Source organism: Salmo salar, chromosome 23 (genome assembly GCF_965601325.2).
Source record: "Salmo salar chromosome 23, fSalSal1, whole genome shotgun sequence".
In the NCBI taxonomy this organism is placed as follows: Eukaryota; Metazoa; Chordata; class Actinopteri; order Salmoniformes; family Salmonidae; genus Salmo; species Salmo salar.
In genome coordinates this window covers 20,610,985-20,628,541 of record NC_138313.1, presented here as the reverse complement: position 1 = coordinate 20,628,541, position 17,557 = coordinate 20,610,985, and the positions used below count along the sequence as shown (strand labels likewise).

The following is a 17,557-nucleotide window of genomic DNA, read 5'->3' as shown; positions in this document are numbered from 1 at the left end:
GCCGCTTGCTTGGTGGTGCCCCTTGCTTTGTGGTGTTGCAGACTCTCAACCTCAGATGTTTGTTTTGAATGTAATGTTAATTATGCAGAAAAATATGTTGGCAGGACAAGGTAAGTATGTTTGTGGATATGGAAGTCAGTGATTTATGTTTACTATATGTTAATGAGGCAATATAAATGTGATGTGACTAAAATGAAAGGGAATTTATTTGACTAAAATGGCCCACTGTTTGTCATTTTGTCAATAACTAGTCTAAATCATTATTCAATTTACAAAAATGTGACTAAGACTTAATTATATTTTAGTCAAAATTACTAAGACTAGACAATCTAAAAAAAGAGTCAAAATTAATACTGGTGTGTATAGGAGAGTGGCACATGGATGCTGTGGTTGCATCTGCATATGAAAGGGCCCTGTAGTTACTGGAGCCAGAGTCATCCCACCACTATTCTGTTCTGTTCCACAGCCACAGTCTCTCTATTAGACTGACTCATCTGTGACACTATCCTCTCAAATGGCATCTTACACTCAATCAGGAATGTGTTTGTGTGTGTGGGATTTTGTGTGCGTGTGTTTGTGTGTATGCACCTGAGAGTGTGGACTCCTCATTGCAGGTCTTGTCACTGTCTGCGTCCTCCTGTCCATCTGCGTTCTGGTGTTTGTGTTGCAAGCTGAGTTTGTGACACACCTCGAATGCCTGGCCCACTGTCCGCACAATACGCATGGCCTGGGACTGGAGAGAGGAGGAGTTGGGAGAGAGAAAGACAGAGAGAGAGAACATGATAATATAAAATCCATGTACACAAACAACAAGTCCGCAGTCAAAATTGGCAAAAAACATTGAAATGCATTTCCACAGGTCAGTGGGGTGAAACAGGGATGCAGCTCGATCCCCACTCTCTTGAACATATACATCAACGAATTGGCTAGGGCACTAGAACAGTCTGCAGCACCCGGCCTCACACTGCCAGAATCTGAAGTCAAATATCTATTGTTTGCTGATGATCTGGTGATTCTGTCCCCAACCAAGGAGGGCCTACAAGCAGCACCTAGATCTTCTGCACAGATTCTGTCAGACCTGGGCCTTGACAGTAAATCATAGCAATACAAAAATAATGGTGTTCCAAAAAAGGTCCAGTGGCCAGGACCACAAATACAAATTACATCTAGAAACCGTTGCCCTAGAGCACACAAAAAACGAAACCTTCCTCGGCCTAAACATCAGCACCACAGGTAACTTCCACAAAGCTGTGAACGTAAAATGTAAAACAACAAATAATGCATGCAGAGCAGAATTAGGCAGATATCAGCAAATGATCAAAATCCAGAAAAGAGACTCTCTTCTACTACCGTCTAAAAGGAAGCGATTCCCAAACTTTCCATAACAAAGCCATTAACTACAGTGAGATTAACCTAGAGAAGATTCACCTAAGCAAGCTGGCCCTGGGGCTCTGTTCACAAACACAAACAGACCCACAGAGACCCAGGACAGCAACAGCAACACAATTAGACCCAAACAGATCATGAGAAAACAAAAAGATAATTACTTGACAGATTGGAAAGAATTTACCAAAAAACAGAGCAAAAAGGAACGCTATTTTGCCCTAAACAGACAGTACACAGTGGAAGAAAACCTGACCACTGTGACTGACCCAAAATAAAGGAAAGCTTTGACTATATACAGACTCAGTGAGCATAGCCTTGCAATGGAGTCGGGCCGCCATAGGCAGACCTGGCTCTCAAGAGAAGACAGGCTATGTGCACACTGCCCAAAAAATGAGCTGAGCAGCCTTTCGGGTTATGTCGATAAAGGACTCGTTTCACTGTGGTTATAGATACAGTGAGGGAAAAAAGTATTTGATCCCCTGCTGATTTTGTACGTTTTCCCACTGACAAAGAAATTATCAGTCTATAATTTTAATGGTAGGTTTATTTGAACAGTGAGAGACAGAATAACAACAGAAAAATCCAGATAAACGCATGTCAAAAATGTTATAAATTGATTTGCATTTTAATGAGGGAAATAAGTATTTGACCCCCTCTCAATCAGAAAGATTTCTGGCTCCCAGGTGTCTTTTATACAGGTAACGAGCAGAGATTAGGAGCACACTCTTAAAGGGAATGCTCCTAATCTCAATTTGTTACCTGTATAAAAGACACCTGTCCACAGAAGCAATCAATCAATCAAATTCCAAACTCACCACCATGGCCAAGACCAAAGAGCTCTCCAAGGATGTCAGGGACAAGATTGTAGACCTACACAAGGCTGGAATGGGCTACAAGACCATCGCCAAGCAGCTTGGTGAGAAGGTGACAACATTTGGTGCGATTATTCGCAAATGGAAGAAACACAAAAGAACTGTGAATCTCCCTCGGCCTGGGGCTCCATGCAAGATCTCACCTCGTGGAGTTGCAATGATCATGAGAACGGTGAGGAATCAGCCCAGAACTACACGGGAGGATCTTGTCAATGATCTCAAGGCAGCTGGGACCATAGTCACCAAGAAAACAATTGGTAACACACTACGCCATGAAGAACTGAAATCCTGCAGTGCCCGCAAGGTCCCCCTGCTCAAGAAAGCACATATACATGCCCGTCTGAAGTTTGCCAATGAACATCTGAATGATTCAGAGGACAACTGGGTGAAAGTGTTGTGGTCAGATGAGACCAAAATAGAGCTCTTTGGCATCAACTCAACTCGCCGTGTTTGGAGGAGGAGGAATGCTGCTTATGACCCCAAGAACACCATCCCCACCGTCAAACATGGGGGTGGAAACATTATGCTTTGGGGGTGTTTTTCTGCTAAGGGGACAGGACAACTTCACTGCATCAAAGGGACGATGGGCGGGGCCATGTACCGTCAAATCTTGGGTGAGAACCTCCTTCCCTCAGCCAGGGCATTGAAAATGGGTTGTGGATGGGTATTCCAGCATGGCAATGACCCAAAACACACGGCCAAGGCAACAAAGGAGTGGCTCAAGAAGAAGCACATTAAGGTCCTGGAGTTGCCTAGCATGTCTCCAGAACTTAATCCCATTGAACATCTGTGGAGGGAGCTGAAGGTTCGAGTTGCCAAACGTCAGCCTCGAAACCTTAATGACTTGGAGAAGATCTGCAAAGAGGAGTGGGACAAAATCCCTCCTGAGATGTGTGCAAACCTGGTGGCCAACTAGAAGAAACGTCTGACCTCTGTGATTGCCAACAAGGGTTTTGCCACCAAGTACTAAATCATGTTTTGCAGAGGGGTCAAATACTTACTTCCCTCATTAAAATGCAAATCAATTTATACCATTTTTGACATGTGTTTTTCTGGATTTTTTTGTTGTTATTCTGTCTCTCCCTGTTCTAATAAACCTACCATTAAAATTATAGACTGATCATTTCTTTGTCAGTGGGCAAACGTACAAAATCAGCAGGGGATCAAATACTTTTTTCCTCACTTTTTTCCTCACTGTACTGATTGATTTGCACTTTTCACACCAAAGCATGTTCATCTCTAGGAGATAGAATGCGTCTCCTTCCTGAGCGGTATGACGGCTGCGTGGTCCCATGGTGTTTATACTTGCGTATATAGTTCTTGACTGATTTCTTTGGATTTTCCCATGATTTCCCCAAAAAAGAGGCACTGAGTTTGAAGGTAGGCATTGAAATACATCCACAGGTACACCTCTAACTGACTCAAATGATGTCAATTAGCCTATCAGAAACTCTAAAGCCATGACATCATTTTCTGGAATGTTCCAAGCTGTTTAAAGGCACAGTCAACTTAGTGAATGTAAACTTCTGATCCACTGGAATTGTGATAGAGTGAATTATAAGTGAAATAATCTCTCTGTAAACAATTGTTGGAAAAATGACTTGTGTCATGCACAAAGTAGATGTCCTAACTGACTTGCCAAAACTATAGTTTATTAACAAGAAATTTGTGGAGTGTTTGAAAAATGAGTTTTAATGACTCCAATCTAAGTGTATGTAAACTTCCGACTTCAACTGTATAAACAGGTCAACATTCACAATGCCGCGGGCCAGACGGATTACCAGGACATGTACTCAAATCATGCGTAGAGCAACTTGCAAGTGTCTTCACTGACATTTTCAACCTCTCTAACTGAGTCTGTAATACCTACATGTTTCAAGCAGACCACCATATTCCCTGTGACCAAGGAAGCGAAGGTAACCTTCCTAAATGATTACCACCCTGTAGCATACCCTTTGGTAGCCTTGAAGTGCTTTGAAAGGCTGGTCATTGCACACATCAACAGCATCATTCTGGATACCCTAGACCCACTCCAATTCGCATACCGCCCCAACAGATCCACAGATGACGCAATTTCACTTCACACTGCCCTTTCCCATCTGGACAAAAGGACACCTATGTGAGAATGCTGTTCATTGACTACAGCTCAGCGTTCAACACCAAAGTGCCCACAAAGCATCACAAAGCTAAGGACTCTGGGACTAAACATCTCCCTCTGCAACTGGATCCTGGACTTCCTGACGGGCCTCCTCAGGTGGTAAGGGTAGGCAACAACATGTCTGCCACGCTGATCCTCAACACTGGGGCCCCTCAGGGTTGTGTGCTTAGTCCCTTCCTGTACTCCCTGTTCACCCACGACTGCATGGCCAAACACGACTGCAACATTAAGCTTGCTGAAGACACAACAGCGGTAGGCCTGATTACCGACAACGACGAGACAGCCTATGGGGAGGAGGTCAGAGACCGGGCACTTTGGTGCCAGGACAACAACCTCTCCCTCAATGTGAGCAAGACAAAGGAGATGATCGTGGACTACAAGAAAAGGCAGGCAAACAGTCCCCCATTAACTTTGGTGGGGCTATAGTGGAGCGGGTTGAGATTTTCAAGTTCCTTGTTGTCCACATCACCAACAAACTATCATGGTCCAAACACACCAAGACAGCTGCGAAGAGGGCACGACAACACCTTTTCCCCCTCAGGAGACGGAAAAGATTTGGAATGTGATACTCAAAAAGTTCTACAGCTGCACCATTGAGAACTGCTCGGCATCTGACCGTAAGACGCTACAGAGAGTAGTTTGTACGGCCCAGTACATCACTGGGGCCAAGCTTCCTGCCATCCAGGACTTATATACTAGGCGGTGTCAGAGGAAAGCCCAAAAAATTGTCAAAGACTCTAGTCACCCAAGTCATAGACCGTTCTCTCTGGTACCGCACTTGCAAGCAGTACCGGAGTGCCAAGTCTAGGACCAAAAGGCTCCTTAACAGCTGCTACCCCATGCCATAAGACTGCTGAACAATTAATCAAATGTCCACACAGACTATTTACATTGACACCCCCCCATTTGTTTTTACACTGCTGCTACTCACTGTTCATTATCTATGCATAATCACTTTACCCCTACCTACATGTACAAATGACCTCGACTAACCTGAACCCCCGCACATTGACTCAGTACCGGTAACACCCGGAATATAGCCTTGTTATTGTTATTTTATTGTGTTACTTTTAATAATTTTTTACCTTAGATTATTTGGTAAATATTTTCTAAACTCTTCTTGAACTGCATTGTTGGTTAAGGGCTTGTAAGTAAGCATTTCACTGTAAGGTCTACACCTGTTGAATTCGGCGCATGTGACAAATACATTTCGATTTTTAATTTGATTTGTGTGTGTGTAGCCTGACAGTAATGACTTTTCAGGCCAAGCAGAGAAAGAGAGTACATTTCCATTCATACAATGCCTAGCGCACGCAGACACACACAGTTAAATTGCAGGAGCAGCACTAGCATTGCTAGCATCGTTAGCCTTTTTAGAAACCTTAGCCTAGATAAAGGACCAGCATTGGAACAGCACCTTAATGTTAAAGTGTCATAATGACTCTCGCTGTCTAACTGCAGAGTCTTTGTTCTGTTGCCCTCCAATTCGGCATGTCAATTAACAGCCATTATGGCTCAACAGTTGTCCAGAAAGTCGTTAACACAGACAGGGCTGGGGTGCAACTGTGACCGTTCTGCACAATAACAAGGGGAACAACTGAGGAAAATGCATTACATTTGGAGGATTTTTTTCAGCTCTCATCCTCTTCTAGTGTTCTATGAGTCTTTGAGGATGAATTAATAAGTCATGTAGGCTCACATCATTTATTTGGAACTTAAACAGATTGATGAGTATTTGCATGGGGTCAAATAGAATCTGTGTTAGCCAATCGCTGGCTCAGTCTTTTTATTTTTTTATTTCACCTCTATTTAACCAGGTAGGCCAGTTGAGAACAAGTTCTCATTTACAACTGCGACCTGGCCAAGATAAAGCAAAGCAGTGCGACAAAAACAACAACACAGAGTTACACATAAACAAACACAGTCAATAACACAATAGAAAAGAAAAATAGAAAAATCTATGTACAGTGTGTGCAAATGTAGAAGAGTAGTGAGGTAGGCAATAAATAGAGGCGAAATAATTACAATTTAGCATTACTACTGGAGTGATAGATGTGCAAGTGCATCCATCACGCAGTCTCCTGGGTGATGGATGCCCACAGTTATACCTCTTGGTCCATGCCAGTGCACTGTGTCTGAGATTGGCAGAGAGAGTGGCAACTGGCAATTGATGGGAGGGATATCACACACACACACACACACACACACACACACACACACACACACACACACACACACACACACACACACACACACACACACACACACACACACACACACACAGAAAGCACTCTCCCCTTGGTCCAGGCCTCTGGTCTCTAATGGGTATTTCCTGCAGGTCTCCCCCTCAATTAACTGTCTGTGATGGAGACAGCCTCGTTAATTACAGTGTGATGAAGACACAACCATTATGAAACCAGGATGGCGCCGGAAGAGATGGCTGCCGTTTTACGGGTTCCAATTGTGCAATTGTGCTATTGTGTGTGTTTCTTTGCGTTATTTGTAACTTATTTTGTACATAATGTTTCTGCCACCGTCTCTTATGACTGAAAAGAGCTTCTGGATATCAGGACAGCGATTACTCACCTCGTACTGGACGAACATTTTTTCTTTAACGAGTCGGACGCAAAGGATTTACTTCAGACACCCGACAAGGCCCAAATCCCCGTCATTCACAGGAATTAGAGACAGAGATATCGGAGACGTAGGTCGGGGTGCCTTGTAAGGATCCGAAGGCGAAGGAGTAATCCCCCTCTACCATCAGTCCTATTAGCCAACGTGCAATCATTGGACAACAAAGTGTATGAGCTCCGTTCAAGACTATTCTACCAATGGGACATTAAAAACTGTAATATCTTATGTTTCACCGAGTCATTGCTGAATGACGACATGAATAATATAAAGCTGGCTGGGTTTTCGGTCCATTGGCAGGATAGAACAGCTGCCTCCGGTAAGACAAGGTGTGGCGGTCTGTGTCTATTTGTAAATAACTGGTGCACTATATCTAATTTTAAGGAAGTCTTGAGGTTTTGCTTGCCTGAGGTAGAGTATCTCATGATAATCTGTAGACCACACTATTTACCAAGAGAGTTTTCATCTATATTTCTTGGAGCTGTCTATTTACCACCACATGATAATGGCGTCGGAGGGGAGGGCTGTCGTCTAATCGGCTCTTAACCAACCACACTATTTTGTTAGGTTTTTCGTGTAGTTTGTAACTTGTTTTGTACAATATGTTGCTGCTACCGTCTCTTATGACTGAAAAGAGCTTCTGGACATCAGAACTGGGATTACTCACCTCAAATTGGATGAGGAGTTCTTCTTCAATGAGTTGAATGCGAGGGATATACTACAGACACCTGACCAGGCCCAGATCCCTGTGATTCGCTGAAAAATGAAACATAGGTTTCGCGGAAAGAGATCAGGATGCCTTATGAGGATCAGGAGACGAGTGGCTAATCTAATCTTGCCTTCTATTCTGCTAGCTAAAGTTCAATCGCTGGAAAATAAATGGGATGAACTGAAAGCACAAATATCCTACCAACGGGACATTAAAAATGGTAATATCTTATGTTTCACAGAGTAGTGGCTGAATGACGTTAAGAACATATAGCTGGCGGGTTATACAATCTACCGGCAAGACAGAACATCAGCCTCTGGTAAGACACGGGATGGGGGCCTATGCATATTTGTAAACAATAGCTGGTGCACGATATCTAAGGAAGTCTCAAGATTTTGCTCGCCTGATGTAGAGTATCTCATGATAAGCTATAGATCACACTATCTACCTAGAGAGTTTTCATCTGTATTTTTCGTTGCTGTCTACATACCACAACAGACAGAGGCTGGCACTAAAACCACACTCAATGAGCTGTATTCGGCCATAAGAAAATAGGAAAATACTCATCCAGAGGTGGCACTCCTAGTGGCCTGGGACTTTAATGCAGGGAAACTTAAATCAGTTTCACCAAATTTCTATCAGCATGTTAAATGTGCAACCAGAGGGAAAGAAACCATAGACCAGCTTTACTCCACACACAGAGACGCATACAAAGCTCTCCCTCGCCCTCCATTTGGCAAATCTGACCATAATTCTATCCTCTTGATTCCTGCTTACAAGAAAAAATTAAAGCAGGAAGTACCAGTGAATCGGTCTATAAAAAAGTGGTCAGATGAAGCAGATGCTAAACTACAGGACTGTTTTGCTAGCGCAGACTGGAATATGTTGCAGGATTCTTCCGATGTCAATGAGGAGTACACCACATCAGTCATTGGCTTTATCAATAAGTGCATCGGCGACATCGACACACAGTGACTGTATGTACATACCCCAACCAGGAGCCATGGATTACAGGCAACATTCGCAATGAGCTAAAGGGTAGAGCTGCCACTTTCAAGGAGCGGGACTCTAACCTGGAAGCTAATAAGAAATCCCACTATGCCCTCTGATGAACCATCAAACAGGCAAAGCGTCAATACAGGACTAAGATCGAATCGTACTACACCGGCTCCGGTGTTACAGACTACAAAGGGAAGCACAGCCGAGAGCTGCCCAGTGACATAAGCCTACCATTCAAGCTAAATAACTTCTATGCTCGCGTTGAGGCAAGTAACACTGAAACATGCATGAGAGAGTCAGCTGTTCCGGATAACTGTGTGATCACGCTCTCTGCAGCCGCCAGACGGATTACCAGGACGTGTACTCCGCGCATGCGCAGACCAACTAGCAAGTGTCTTCACTGACATTTTCACCCTCTCCCTGTCTGAGTCTGTAATACTAACATGTTTCAAGCAGACCACCATAGTCCCTGTGCCCAAGAACACTAAGGTAACCTGCCTAAATGACTACCGACCAGTAGCACTCACGTCTGTAGCCATGAAATGCTTTGAAAGGGCTGGTCATGGCTCACATCAACACCATCATCCCAGAAACCCTATACCCACTCCAATTTGCATACCACCCCAACAAATCCACACATGATGCAATCTCTATTGCACTCCACAATGCTCTTTCCCACCTGGACAAAAGGAGCACCTATGTGAGAATGCTATTCATTGACTAAAGCTCAGCGTTCAATACCATAGTGCCCTCAAAGTTCTTCACTAAGCTAAGGACCCTGGGACTAAACAGCTCCCTCTGCAACTGGATCCTGAACTTCCTGATGGGTCACCCCCAGCTGGTAAGGGTAGGTAACAACACATCTGCCACGCTGATCCTCAACATGGGGGCCCATTAGGGGTGCGTGCTCAGTCCCCTCCTGTACTCCCGGTTCACCCATGACTGCATGGCCAAGCACAACTCCAACACCATCATTAAGTTTGCCGACGGCACAACAGTGGTAGGCCTGATCACCGACAACGATGAGACCTGACAGTGTGGTGCCAGGATTACAACCTCTCCCTCAACGTGATCAAGACAAAGGAGATGATTGTGGACTACAGAAAAAGGAGGAGAGAGCACGCCCCCGATTGGGCTGTAGTGGAGCAGTTTGAGAGCTTCAAGTTCCTTGGTGTCCATATCACCAACAAACTATCATGGTCCAAACACACCAAGACAGTCGTGAAGAGGGCATGACGACGCCTATTCCCCCTCAGGAGACTGAAAAGATTTGGCATGGGTCCTCAGATCCTCAAAAGGTTCTACAGCTGCAACATCGAGAGCACCCTGACTGGTTCCATCACTGCCTGGTATGGCAACTGCTCAGCCTCTGACCGCAAGGCACTACAGAGGGTAGTGCGTACTGCCTAGTACATCACTGAGGCCAAGCTTCCTGACATCCAGGACCTCTATACCAGGCGGTGTCAGAGGAAAGCCCAAATAATAAGACTCCAGCCACACTAGTCATAGACTGTTCTCTCTGCTACCGCACGGCAATTGGTACAGGAGCGCCAAGTCTAGGTCCAAAAGGCTTCTAAACAGCTTCTACCCCCAAGCCATAAGACTCCTGAACAGCTAATCAAATGGCTACCTGGACTATTTGCATTGTCCCCTCCCTCCTCCCCCATTTTTACACTGCTGCTTCTCTCTGATTATTATCCATGAATAGTCACTTTACCTCTACCTACATGTCCATATTACCTCAATTACCTCGACTAACCTGTGCCCCCACACATTGACTCTGTACCGGTACCCTGTATATAGCCTCGCTACTGTTATTTTATTGTTGCTCCTTAATTATTTTTAATTTTTCTTATTTTTTACTTCAGTTTATTTTGAATAAATACTTTAACACTTTTTTTTCTTAAAACTGCATTGGTGGTTAAGGGCTTGTAAGTAAGCATTTCACTGTAATATTCAGGGCATGTAACAAATAAAATGTGATTTGATTAATTAAACTGCTTTAAACTAATTACAGGAAGACAGCTAGAGAGGAGGGAGGGAAGAGGAATGGAGGACGAGAGAGGGAGGGAGAATGACATAATTAGGGATAGGGAGCAAAGGTGGAGAGGGTGTGTGTCTGTGTAAAATGGACAGATAAAGCAATGGAAATTCTCTTTTTATGGATTTACGATTTCAATGGTTCTACCATGCCATTTGACTTGTGGTGTGTGGCTTTGTTCACTGTACATCTGTGAATTCCTTTAAGAGACAAATAACTTTAACTTCAGCTTGAAACCAAAAGTACTCCCTATTCACTCTGTCTCTCTCTTAAACACATACTGGTTCTATGACTCATTACAGCATAGCTGTTAGTGTGGCTGGGTAGAGGTATGTAATGTGCGTGTACTGGGAGGTTTTCATATGGCAGGATACTGTTTAATACGTGCAGGTGGTGTTTTGGTACAGTACAGCCATGGGCCTACAGCACTTTATTACTGACACCCTCCAATGCACATTGCTTTGTGTCTCTCCATGCTAGAGTGACTGTGGATTAGAACACACAGTTTCGCTCTCTCCCTCTCTCTTACACAAGCACGCACGCAGGCAGGCAGGCAGGCAGGCAGGCACGCATGTGCGCACCCATACACACACACACACACAAACACAAACACAAACACACACCTACACACGCGCTCAGGAAAAGTGCTTTCCATCTCAATGGCCTCGGGCCAGAGCTGCCCAAGTGAATGTCAGTGTATTTCACTCCCCGATCTCCCAGGACTAAGGCTTTGAGTGTGTGTGTGTGTGTGTGTGTGTGTGTGTGTGTGTGTGTGTGTGTGTGTGTGTGTGTGTGTGTGTGTGTGTGTGTGTGTGTGTGTGTGTGTGTGTGTGTGTGTGTGTGTGTGTGTGTGTGTGTGTGTGTGTGTGTGTGTGTGTGTGTGTGCGTGCGGCATAGTTGATAGGGGGAGGGAGCGTGTGAGAGGGTTGTACAGGGCTGCTGCTATAGCCCCGTACAAAATGCACTCACACCACTGTCCCATGGACCTGCAAGCTATGCTCCAGCCAACATATAACAGACGCCGCACTACCCGCCATGCCAGACCATGCTCTCACCCACCTAGTCACTAGAACACGCTCCCTGGACAGAAACTTCCTAAAACTGCTGTCTGTATATGGAATAAACTTCCAGAGCACGTTATCGGTGACATCACAGTGGTCTTCAGGCCGTCAAATGCCGAGTGCATGGACACCTCCTGACCACACCACCATCCTGAAACACAACCCCACTGACCACTTCCCACTAACCGCTGAGCTGCAGTGAACCATATGATAGGGCGACTGGATTTGACTTCATATTTGATTTGGCTATTGTTCACAATTCCAACCATTAATTAAAACAAATTCAAATAAAGAGCTGGAGAGAAAGAGGGAGTGTGAATTTCTTTGGTACATTTAGCAATCATGACTGGACATGGCTCAGTCATGTAAATGGTACTGTGGAAAACCATGTCATGCAAGAGAGGAAAGAGAGAGAGCAAAAAGAGATAAAGTGTGTGTCTATCTCACCTTCTTCTTGGACTTGAAGACGTTACAGCGGAAGACGTTATTCTGTCCATCTCTGGCGATGTAGCTGAAGATCTTCAGGTCCTGGGAGTCATGAGATACATAGAAGATCCTACAGGACAGAAACAGAGGAAATAGATAAACAACCAAAAGTTACCAAAGTGCTGAACCCTAATTTAAAATATGTTTGTGTTACTCAACCTCTCACGTAAATCTCCCATTTACATCAATGGAAGACAGCGAGTAATCACAAACTAGCTATCACAGTTTTTATAGAATAACTAGAATACCAAACAAGTGTAATATAATTGTGTTGAATTGAGACTAGAGGCTGCTTACATAATGACATTTACACTATATATACAAAAGTATGTGGACACCCTTTCTAATTAGTGGAACCCTGATATTTCATCCACACCTGTTGCTGAGCACACAGCCAAGCAATCTCCATAGACAAATATTGGCAGTAGAAAGGCCTTACTGAAGAGCTCAGTGATTTTCAATGTGGCATTGTCATTGGATGCCACCTTTCCAACAAGTCAGTTCATCAAATTTCTGCCCTGCTAGAGCTGTACCGGTCAACTGTAAGTGCTGTTATTGTGAAGTGGAAATGTCTAAGTGGAAAAGTCTGGTAGGCCACACGAGCTCACAGAACAGGACAGCTAAAAATTGTCTGTCCTAGGTTGCAACACTCACTACCTCTGAAGTGGTGAATCACTCATCACCATCTGGCAGTCCGACGGACAAATCTGGGCTTGGCGGATGCCAGGAGTACGCTACCTGCCGCAATGCATAGTGCGAACTGTAAAGTTTGGTGGAGGAGGAATAATGGTCTGAGGCTGTTTTCATGGTTCGGTCTAGGCCCCTTAGTTCCAGTGAAGGGAAACCTTAACGCTACAGCATACAATGACATTCTAGACGATTCTGTGCTTCCAACATTGTGGCAACAGTTTGGGGAAGGCCCTTTCCTGTTTCAGCATGACAATGTCCTCGTGCACAAAACGAGATCCATACAGACATGGTTTGTTGAGATCGGTCTGGAAGAACTTCACTGACCTGCACAGAGCCCTGACCTCAACCCCATCGAACACCTTTGGGATGAATTGGAAAGCAGACTGCGAGCCAGGCCTAATCGCCCAACATCAGTGCCTGACCTCACTAATACTCTTGTGGCTCAATTGAAGCAAGTTCCAACATCTAGTGGAAAGCTTTCCCAGAAGAGTGGAGACTGTTATAGCAGCAATGGGAGGTCCAACTCCATATTAATGCCTATGATTTGGGAATGAGATATTCAACGAGAAGGTGTCCACAAACTTTTGGCCATGTAGTGTATCTGTCTGATTCAACAACGACAGCCCAGTCAGACAGTCCCGTTCTCTGCTTTTTTTCCTAATTGCTCTTTAAATGCTAAACGTCAATGAGCCCGAGGTAGAAAACATCACACACACATGATCACACACATGAACACACAAACACACACACAAACACACATACACCCCTTCCAGACAAATCAGAGGACAGCTCCCGCTGTGAGAGAAACTAAACACAACCTTTCAGAACTGTGTATGTCATGCCAGGGGCCTTGCTGATATCCCCTAACTTCTTGGTGGCTCCAGTTTGTTATTTCCCTGCCTGCACTACACTATGCCTCACCATGCCGACAGTGATGTAGGTCCTGGTGTGGTGATTAGCACAGAGAGTGCCACAAAGACCGGGACAGCCAAAGCTATCCGGGATCACACACACACACACACACACACACACACACACACACACACACACACACACACACACACACACACACACACACACACACACACACACACACACACACACACACACACACACACACACACACACACACACACACACACACACACACACACACACACACACACACACACACACACACAGGGCTATTTGGAAATAGCCATGGGATGTTTTAATATCATCAACATCGTTGAAACTATATATATATATGTAAATGTGAATCATTGTAGCTACTTTTTAAGTAAACACCTGCAGTAAAGTAAATACCACACCCTAGGTGATTTACTGTGGTTACAGTATGGAATTCACAACAACATTTTTGTTAGCTAGATATCTTATAACTATTAAGTTAACTGTATAAAATGTGCTAAATGCTCTGCAGTTTTGCATTTGGTGTGCTAGGTAACTTAATAAATATCTGGCTGGTTAGCTTCTTGCAAAATCAAGCTTCTCTTGGTAACAGCAGAGAATCCCATCCTGGATCAAGAGCCTTCCTTTCCAATATATATATTGTGTGTGCAGCAAACTATGAGTAGTATTTTCTTTGTTACTTGTATGACTTTATAAGCTGGGATGTCTGTTCTGCAACAACAAAAATATATCACCCGTTGTGTTCAGTCTGGATACCCTCTACACACACACACACACACACACACACACACACACACACACACACACACACACACACACACACACACACACACACACACACACACACACACACACACACACACACACACACACACACACACACACACACACACACACACACATACACACACACACACACACACACCACTTTTAATAGCGGAACAGGTTGATATGGTGATATAATGTCACAGTGATTTAGTGATGTGCCTTTGTTTACTCTTTGTTTATATCTGCTATGAAATATGCTGCAGATAAGCCAGCTGCTAAGAGGCTCTGCAGTCTGCAGTACCCTGTCATCACACACACACACACACACACACACACACACACACACACACACACACACACACACACACACACACACACACACACACACACACACACACACACACACACACACACACACACACACACACACACGCTCTGAGAGAAAGAGAGATACAGTAACTTATAGTAACCAAATTGTTTCAATATTTTCCCCTCTATCCTGCCAGATAGAGCTGTATGTGTGTTTGTGTGTGTGTGTGTGTGTGTGTGTGTGTTTGTGTGTGTGTGTGTCCAGACAGATTCGACTGTAATTAGCGCAAACAGCAGAGGAGAGATGGCAGCCAACATACAGCATATCAGCATCATGATCTCTTAGCATTCATTACAGGATATGACTACAACCACAGACAGACCACACTGTGAGGCCTTCACAATCTCTTACAGACAGGATATTACAACCTGCTTTAACCTGTTCTTATCCTCTGGAAAAGCATAACATCTAATCATAAAAGATTCAAGTGAACTTTTACTACATAGTTGGTTAAAATATCTAAAGTGTAGGAGAACATGATGAAAGATGGATGTGAACTAAAGTTAAAAATGGCGGTTTTGGTCAAGATAACATGTGAATGTAAATACGTTTCACATCTGGTGGTGGAGTCCAATAGTGTCAGCCCACAGTCTGACTCCATACGCTGGCAGTGGAGCATAAACTACTGTAGTGCTCTTACTTTAAAACACCTAAGAATATCTGTTTTTAAACTTATGCTCTTAGTGTAGAATGGCTATGAATATCTGCTTGTTTTTGTTTGTCTGCGTACGATTTGTGCTATGAATATCTGCTCTTAAGGCCTGCTTTGTTGTGATCACTCTGACCTGTACAGAAGATATTTTTTTTATACACACACAGACACACATACGCACGCACGCACACACACTCATGCACGCACGCACGCACGCAATCACACACACACACACACACACACACACACACACACACACACACACACACACACACACACACACACACACACACACACACACACACACACACACACACACACACACACGTAGAGAGAGAGAAGAGGCTCTTGAGGGAGGGAGGGAGGCAGGAGGAGGTTTCAGAGGAAGAGGAAGGAGACAGAGAGAGTGTGTGATAGAGATAGGAGGATGAAGACCAGGGGGAATCTCAATATTAAGTCTCAAATTAACAGCCCTCCCCCACTGCTCCTCCTGTCCTCTTCTCCACTTCTCTGTGACAGATCTAATGAGACCTGGGTTCATCCTTTCCACTCTTCCTGTCCTCCCAGCCAGTTAAGTGACCCCTGTAGACAGATGGACGCGACAGGAGTGAGGGAGAGAGCGAGTGTGTAGCACAGAACTGCTCTCACACTACTCCATCTCCGTGTCAAACACAGACAAACCCAGAGATAAACATACCCTGCAAGAACTCATCTCTATCATCCTCCTCTGTTTGCTGTCCTTCACTCTGAAGAGACGGAGCCAGCGGTGATGTGTGTGTACAATACAGCCCCCCATGCCTAATTGACTAGCAGCTTGTGTTGAGGTTTATACTGTATCCTGTCAGAGCTGGAATGAGCTGATAATGACTCAATACACTTCATGGGGATAACAATTACAATGTGGGTGTGTGTGTGGAAGGTTATATTGAGCAGAATAACAGCTCAATGATGGTGGTCAACAGAGAAATGCATCCTATTCCATTAAGCAACAACAAAGACAAACCTCCCCACCAGATGACACACTGCACTAATTCATCCCCTGGGAGACAAACACATGCTCACACAATATGGAGATGTTAGTAGAGTAATGCCATGTCATAGAGAGGACTGCTTGTAGTACACATAACACTGCATAGCCCAGGGTTGGTCTGTTTTAGGCTTTTGGTCCAGCAAATCAAAGCCCCCTTCCCCCATAGACCTTATCATATCCTATTACATAGCTATTCTCAGATGTCTCAAATCTCTCCTCACATTGACTGATATCAGATGAAGGTCACATGTGCCATAGAGATCGCACAAAGCGCAACAACTTACGGTAAATCGTGTGTGTGTTTTCTGTGTGTGTTGGTGTATGTGTGGAGCTTGCCTAGTTAAATAAAGGTTCAATATTTTTTATTTTTTTATAAAAAATAAAAAAAATGTGTGGAGCTCTTTTTTTCTCCTGCAACTCAACCACATGTCTGTCTGTCTGTCTGTCTGTCTGTCTGTCTGTCTGTCTGTCTGTCTGTCTGTCTGTCTGTCTGTCTGTCTGTCTGTCTGTCTGTCTGTCTGTCTGTCTGTCTGTCTGTCTGTCTGTCTGTCTGTCTGTCTGTCTGTCTGTCTGTCTGTCTGTCTGTCTGTCTGTCTGTCTGTCTGTCTGTCTGTCTGTCTGTCTGTCTGTCTGTGATCTCCAGTGAGTAAAAAAGCCAGATAAAGAAGTAAGAAGATCAGATAAAGAGCAAAGGGCTTGTGTGGCACACATGAGATCCCCAAGCCTCTAGTCCCAAACCCCATACCAGCTTCTGTAGATGAGACTGGCTTGCTCGCTGTAGAATGTGATCAGAGC

At 44.3% G+C, this 17,557-nt stretch overlaps 1 protein-coding gene across 1 annotated transcript in view; it reads right to left on the bottom strand.

The window, feature by feature from the left end:
- LOC106584141 (carboxyl-terminal PDZ ligand of neuronal nitric oxide synthase protein) overlaps positions 1–17,557 on the bottom strand; it is a 242,746-nt gene that overhangs the window by 79,422 nt on the left and 145,767 nt on the right. The window contains exons 5-6 of the mRNA XM_014169057.3: positions 12,305–12,413; positions 589–733 (exon numbers count right to left, since the gene is read on the bottom strand). Coding sequence (XP_014024532.1) covers positions 589–733; positions 12,305–12,413 — 254 coding nt within the window. The remainder of the gene's footprint in view (positions 1–588; positions 734–12,304; positions 12,414–17,557) is intronic.